Source organism: Perca flavescens, chromosome 15 (genome assembly GCF_004354835.1).
Source record: "Perca flavescens isolate YP-PL-M2 chromosome 15, PFLA_1.0, whole genome shotgun sequence".
NCBI lineage: Eukaryota > Metazoa > Chordata > Actinopteri > Perciformes > Percidae > Perca > Perca flavescens.
The window spans coordinates 27,349,327-27,357,165 of record NC_041345.1 but is presented as its reverse complement, the minus strand read 5'-3'; the positions used below and the strand labels follow the sequence as shown (position 1 = coordinate 27,357,165).

General features: G+C 37.6%; 1 protein-coding gene across 1 annotated transcript; it reads right to left on the bottom strand.

Moving 5' to 3' along the window:
- Nucleotides 1-381: 381 nt before the first annotated feature.
- coa3b (cytochrome C oxidase assembly factor 3b) lies at nucleotides 382-4,508 on the bottom strand. Its single transcript, XM_028599704.1, has 2 exons — nucleotides 4,286-4,508; nucleotides 382-1,685 (listed from the first exon to the last, which is right to left on the bottom strand). The coding sequence occupies exons 1-2, from the start codon at nucleotides 4,452-4,454 to the stop codon at nucleotides 1,579-1,581; spliced, it is 276 nt and encodes a 91-aa protein (XP_028455505.1). The 5' UTR covers nucleotides 4,455-4,508; the 3' UTR covers nucleotides 382-1,578.
- Between the last annotated feature and the right edge of the window lie 3,331 nt (nucleotides 4,509-7,839).

Below are 7,839 nucleotides of genomic sequence, written 5' to 3'. Positions count from 1 at the left end.
CCTCCGGAGAAGTGACAAAACATCGGAAAAAGCTTCAAAAAAACGTGCAAAAAAAAAAGAACACGGCACAAAAAAAAGAAAGAAGAAAAACGGGAAAAGCGACAAATGCTTCTTACGGTTTAAATTCAAAATTTGGACCCAGGAAAACAAAACAAGGGTTAATAAGAGCTGCTTAATGGATTAGATATCAATTATTTTTCAATCGAAATTGACCTATATATATATATATATATATATATATATATATATATAGATAGATTTGTAAAAGGCTGTTGTACCAGGTACATACTGTACTGCATACTGCTGACATCGCTATAATTAGTGCCAAAGTACACATTTTTTAAAGTGAATTCATTAGGAAATGATGGACGTTCCACAATATGTCGAGGCTATGCTTTATTCAAAGTAGGTTGATATTAATCCAGAAAATAGTTCAGAACAATAATTTCGACAACAGATATATATTTTTTTAAATGTATTTCCAAACAGAAAAGAAGCAATGAAAACATTTGTAATTTCCTCATATAAACTGGAGTGGCAGGTTGTATGTAATGCCTCGATTCTACAGCACGGTTCAGCTCGACTCGGCTCACTTTTGGTACCAGGTGTTTTCCTCAAATTTGGTTTTCTTTGAGATCCTGGATCCTTTCATCGGAAACCAAACAGAGGAACGTCTGGACTTTGTCAATTGACCCTGGCGCGGTTTGCAGGCTGCCATTTTTTATTTTTTTAAATCTGTCCCGAGTTCCTCAAGAAATTGTGGTCACTATTGACATTAGCTTGACATCTCTTTGACCAATCAATGGTCAAGCAGTGTTTAAACTCCTCCTCCTAGTATTGGCTCTGCTCGCTCGGAACGTTGACCGAGGTGGTACCCCGATGCTATCCACTGTTAATCAAAAATCCTAATCCTATGTATCGTGATTTTTTTTGTGTGACGATTTTTAAAATCCATTCTTTTCCCCACAATCAGTATTTATGTTTTTTACCAATGATTCACGTATTATATCACGTAGTATATTCACGTATTTTCTGTTTATACGGTACCGCCGACGGCGACTACATCATATCCATTTCCAGCGAATCTGACGGAAAGCAGAAAACGCAGAGAATCCATGTTATGTTCTTCTTTATAAATAAAATAAATGTCTGACTGACTGACATGTGACGTGCATTCTTCTTAGAAAACTATTATGTATCATGATATGTTGTCTCTAGAGGTGTATTAATCATTCAACTTTTGTTTTGTTAAAGGAAAAAATTAAATTAAAAAATCGCAACACTCAATGCTATTGAATCGCAATCCATGAAAATTGCAATACAAGTCAAATCTGCACCCATGTATCGTGAAAGAATGGAATCGGGACAAGCGCATATCGTCCCAGCCCCACTATCCACAGCTGTTTCCAAATGGAAATCCCCCAACAACAACAACAACAAAAATGAAGTTGAAATGAAATGGAAATGTGTCTTTAGTAAGCTCAGCAGACGTGCCTCATCACATGCCACAGCGATGTCACCATACAGTCTATGCATCCAACTCTACAGCAAGTCCAGGACGGTTCATGGTCGGTGCCATCAGGAGTTGGCGCCGGTCCGCGGCCCTCTGATGATGTGGACCTTGGCTTCTTCGTCCAACTCGTCCATGATTCTCTCCTGTTTGACGGACAGGATGGTGTAGCTGACTGGACAGGTGTAGGTCAAAGGAAAGCCCGATAACACTTTGAAAACAGCCATGTACAGTTTCTTATTGGGATTTTTTTTCTTCTGGGGAGCCGAAAATGTGCATTAATATTCTTAAACGAACTGGCACAGGGCTTGGATGACATCGGTGCCTGAGCTGGACATGTGGACGCAGATGCAATACGCAGAGGACATTTCCCCCTAAAAATATTTTGGTAGCTGAGGATGCAGCTGGCTGATAGCAACTATGGCTTCACAATATACAGTATGTACGGTTTGTCGTCTACTGGCGCGATAAACACGTCGGGGAAAAGCTGCGACATATCGCATTTCTTCGGGATAAAAAATGTTGGAAATGATTTCCGTTCAGTTGTTTTATGTTCAACACGCAATTTGTTGGATTTTAGCAGAATGCTGAAAGCAGCAGGAAAGCAGAACTGCGTTTATTTATCGCTAATAATATCGTTTTCACGATACAAAAGTTTTCGCATATCACTTGTTTTTAGAGATGCACCGATTACAACTTTCTAGGCCGATTCGGATTTTCCAACATGGCATCATGACTTTGCGTAAATATACATGCCACTTTCATAAAGCCAAATGGCGTGTTATTGTACGCATTTTCAGCTATCCACGTGTATGCCTACACTGTATACAGCTGATGTAAACATACCCACCACGTGGCCTCGGCACGTTGCGTGTTATCGCGAGAACGCGACGTACTGTCGCGAAAACAACGTCACACGCCTGTTAAAAAGAACAACGGTTTCGAGTTTCCTGATATAGAACAAATTGTCTTCCTAATTCTCTTTTGGAATTAAGACGTTACAATATTTGGATGTGGGCCTTTGCAGGTGACAATAAAGCAGCTGTCATGTCCTCTTGAGTTTGAGGAATGTAATATTCTGGGTTACTTACAGTCAACAAATCCCATCAAAAGACCAAAATCAATTGACTGACTTGATCCTATCTATCGTCTTAGATTTTGGATATCGTTATATCGTAATATGGCATAAATGTTGTCTTTTCCTGGTTTTAAAGGCTGCATTACAGTAAAGTGATGTCATTTTCTGAACTTACCAGACTGTTGTAACTGTTCTATTATTTGCCTTTACCCACTTAGTCATTATATCCACATTACTGATGATTATTTATCTAAACTCTCATTGTGTAAATATTTTGTGAATAGTCAACACTACAACATCGTTGCGGTATCGATATCGAGGTATTTGGTCCAAAAAAAAAGCCCTAACTAACGCATTATTGGTTTTGGTCATTTCATGGGATTTGTTGACAGTAAGAAAAATATATTGAGTAAAGCCATCCTCCAAAATCGAACTGCTTTGGCAGATATCACGTCACATTGTTATGACTTTCAATTTCATCTGTTAATAGTTAAAAAGGTTACAGCAAAGCAATGCTGTTTTTAAATCAATATTCAAATAACTGCTTGGTTTTTACAAGATTTTACACAGCAAGCATAAGGGGTTATTATTTTCTGTATATTATTATGGGCACGGGCTATACTCTGGCCCCCTCTGGTGACAAAAAGTTATAATGCAAAGACGTGAATTTGATGTTTGGATTGGACCACATTGCACATTTAACTGACTCAATTCCAAAAATAACAAAAGAAAAAATCTTGATTATAGATAGAGAAAAAGTTACATTCCTGATGTTTGATGAGAACTTCACCTATCCGCCCAGTGTAACGTTATAGAATGAACTCATTTAACTTGGTTGTTTTTGAGAGGACTTTATTCTCTATTTCCTTTTCATTGCTTCGGCGAGTTTTGGTATTAATACATACTACTATAATACATGTACATCACAAACGTTATATCTTTTGAGTGTGTTAAAGCAGTAGTGGTTTTTGGTTCTTGTTACATTTTTTATATATCTGATTGTATTCTTGGCACATTTTTATATATATATATATATATTATTATTATAACAACATAAGTGAAAGAGAAAATTATATTTCTCAATTGCACAAATCCTTCATTAGAACATTTGAAAAACACACTTAAGAAAATCCAGTTATTTAACTATTGCAATTACAACAGGAAACACATACACTTTTCTCTATCTCAAATATTTCTGCACAAAATATGACAGTATAAGTTAAGAACTTAAATAAATATACACTATATATAGTATATACAAAATTCGCTTAAACATGTTTGTGCAGAATTTTTTTTATATAATCTTTTGTTTGTTTTGTTGTTTTTTTTGGGGTGGTGGGTGGTGGGGGGCTCGAAGGGGGGTCTCGCCCTGGGTGTAATTCAATGTAGAACCGCCACTGAGTTAAAGTTAGCATGAAATATCAATGCTTTCTTAACTCCCTTGACCATCCAGTAACGTTACAGACATAGCATGACTAATTTAAGTCCAGCTAAAACTAACCTAACTTCTGATACATTGTGAGACTAAGTTACTTTACAGCCCCGACAATTTATTGTTCATTTTAACATTTTTTTCTTGCATCATTTCAGCCGCTGAACGAAGGACACAGTTCATATATTTTGTGTTACGTCAATAAGTTAGCTTATATGCTAGCTAGCTATCTATCTATCTGACCACAAAGTGCAGCGAAGGATACACAAGCCGACCACAAACGCTCCAATAGCCAGGCCGGTCACCAGGTTCCGGCTGCGGATCCGCGATGCGTTTTGCTTCCAGTAGTTGAGCTCTTGTCGTCGGCGGAGGAGTTGTTTCTCCGCCGCGGTCAGTAGAGGTTTTGCGGATCCTTCTGCGCCTAGCTCCGCCATGACTTGTTTGGATAATCAGCTGCTTGAAGTTGAATGAACCGGACGGGAATGACTCTTCTTCATAAAAAAGAAAATAAGGAAAACAGCATACCGCTACCGCCACCTACTGTATCGGAATGCGAATACTGATTGTATAACGTTAGGCTATTCAAATTATTTTATAAATGATATCCTATCCTAGGCTACTCCTCTTTTTTTTAGCTCAGCTTGGTCTTCTGTGGCTGTATTGTAAAGGCCTACTCATATGTTGTCTGGGAAACTGAAAGCTGTTTTATTTCAGTAGCCTGGACTGGGCTGACAGTGAAGAAAAATGCAATATTTACTTTTTGTTGTTGATTGCGGTCTTAAACTGTACAAGAATCGACTGGATGTTGTTGTTCTATCAATTGAGATTCATTTGAATAAAAAAATCTAATTCACAGTCATATTTAAATGAAATATCAGATATGGTTTTGCTTCTGAAAACATATAGCCAGTTGCATCATGGTGGTGCTTTCAGAGTCAAGTGAGGGCGACATCTGGCTGAGACCTGATTCTATTGATTACAGTTTTTTTGTTTTTGCTAACAACACACTAAAATGACATGCATAGCACAATTATTTAAACTGACACAGAGAGAGCAAAATATCTTCTCAAGTCTCCAAAAGTCTAAACACATTTACTGCTTTACACACATTTTGCAATTCAAAGTGGCACTTTTTAAATGCACTGAACACGGTTCTCTGCATAAGACACAACAATCTGACATAAAGTCACATATTTGCCATTTCAAAACACTGCCATTCAAAATGACACTACATGAGCTAATTTGCCAATATGCCATCTGGCCAAAAACCTCAATGGTTAATTGGTACCACTTTAATGAGGAAGTAAGCACTATGATGCCTCTTTTTTCTTTATATTTTTTCTGCAATTTTCTTTTTCAGTTTACTGTTTTTTTGTGAGCATATTTTTGTTCAGTCCAATGTAAATATATCTACTGTGCATATGTTGCACTGACTTGTTTGGTGAAAAATAAAAAATAAAAATGTTTCAACAACATGTGTGTGTATCTGCAAATATTTCTGTGCATGTGAACAATCTGAAGAATTTTCTACAATTTGAACTATTTTAGTATTATGACAAAGCACACTAAAGATGAGAGTGCTTTTCATTATGCCCAACAGTGTGTAGTTGGTTAGACAAAAATCTGGTAATATGAATGAAGTGTGTGCCATGTGGTGCAAAAGTTTGATTTTGATAATGTTATATGTAGTTTTGGTCGCGTAGTGAATGAAATTATTACTAGGCTGTTGCCTGCGTATTCACAACGAGTACAAATAGCAATGCAGATTAAGACTAGGCAATTTCCTAGGCAGATATTGACATGAGACTATATTGCGGCGAAGCACAGACGAAGCACTGCTACTTATTTCCACATCCAGAGCAGCATTTATCATTTATTCAGAGTTGTGTTTCTGGCCACTGAAGGTTTTGATGTGACCGGTTCTGGTCTGGCCCCAAAGGCCAGAGTCTCTCTGACTCCAATTTGTCACCTCAAAGACCGCTCCTTTAAGTTTTGTGTTTGTTGAATGGTAGACCAGAAATCAATACACAGGATTCGCTCAGTTGGTCTATAACAAACTTTAGCAAATAATATTGCAAGCAGAATACAACTTATGCATGAGGATCAGATTTCCTTCAAGACAATTTTCTCTCGCCCTATAACCAACAAGTCTTTTCGGAATCTAATCCCGACCTGTCTCTTTCCCTTCTCGCTTATCCTCTTTTGGTCCACCCCCGCCCCCTTCTGCTGCACCTGGAATATCGTGACTGCATCATTGTTCTCTCCGCTCCTCTGTCCAGGAGGTTGTTTGCTACTGTGTTAATTATTTCCTGGGCAATTTCATTTCCAGCACACTCTACACACGTTTTATCTCTCACAGGCCTTATAAAACAGAGATAACAAGGTCAGCACGGCTTAAGGCTTCTTACTGATATTCTGCAAAATATATTCTACAAATACCACCTGGCAAAAAAATCTCTATTAGCCCTGTTTTTGGTCTCTACCAGCTGTATTCACACCAAAACGTAAGATATTTAACAAAACTCGGAGACCACGCGCTGGTCACGTGACGCAGGCGGGCTACGAGTTCACTGACGCTGAGCGTAATGTAATTTTTAAAAAAACATTCAAAGATAGGCAGTCAGAACAGAAATAAATAAAACAGAAATATACATTATACCAGGGGGATTGCACTTAAATAATAAATACAGTTCACAAAGATATTATAGTGGGTACATACAGTAGATTGATGGTTTAAATAGCTTTTTTGTTTTTTGAATATTGAATTGATGAAATGTAATGTTTGAGTTCATTTTTGAATATTAAAAGACATGGTTTGTGGTTGGCAAATTTAGCGAGTAACAGTATCAAATTGATGATGTAGTATTTATTTGTCTTGATGGAAGTGTAAGAAAAGAACCCAAACAATACACTTTCATATGACAGAGGACATTCATAGTCAATACGTGGGGAAATAAATGTACTGACATCTTGCTAAAAAAATACAGGAGATAGAACAGGACTAAAATAGGTGACAGTTTAAAAAAGAAGCAGTCCACATTAATGTCGTTTTTGTATCTTTATATAAATACATTGAAGGGATAAAATTAATCATTTTAAGAAAACACGTCTTTTGGAACTTACTTGTAATCAGATATTTCAAAGACAAGCACCAGATTTTCTTCCAGTTCAAGTCTGGAGAGTAACTATTCCACTAAGATACCCCATTTGGAACAGAGACAGTTTCTTTTGAAAATAAAGCACGTGTATCGCAGTTATTATTGCTCTTTTTTTACGAGAAACCGATTTGGCCAAATCCAGTAGTACAGGTCAAAATTTTCGAACGTGACCATTTCACGAACTGTCATGACACTGGGCTGCTCTGGGGGACGCAACAACGGGGAAATTAAACGCCATACTCCGGCGACAACAAAAGGACGGACCGCCACACGCGGGACGCGACCCCCGGTCTCCGGGGGGAAAGTCCTGTAATGTTTGACCCATCCACCACCCCGACCAACATCCCTGCGCGGATTTTCGCCTTCTCACTACTACTCGCTACCGTAATCGCTCTGTGATCACGAAATATGCTTCCCATTGAAATACCGTACATTACTTTAAAATTTGTGCTCACCACACAAAAATAACCACATTAACAAAAAATAACGCACATGACAGGTTAGAATATTAAGGGCTGCCTATTATTCGTTCGAATATCATTATTTTTTTTTTATATTCGAATCATATTCGAATAACGAAGTTCGGAGTCAAAGCCCTATTGTAAATCATGAGAAATATATGCCATGATCACTACATTTTGTGTACACATGTATTACACAC

Excerpts from the sequence above, each read along its gene's own strand:
- coa3b (XM_028599704.1), bottom strand. The coding sequence starts at position 4,454 with ATGGCGGAGCTAGGCGCAGAAGGATCCGCAAAACCTCTACTGACCGCG. Across the intron at positions 1,686-4,285 it reads AGCGTTTGTGGTCGGCTTGT|TCAGCTACACCATCCTGTCC; the intron begins GTATCCTTCGCT and ends ACACCTGTCCAG.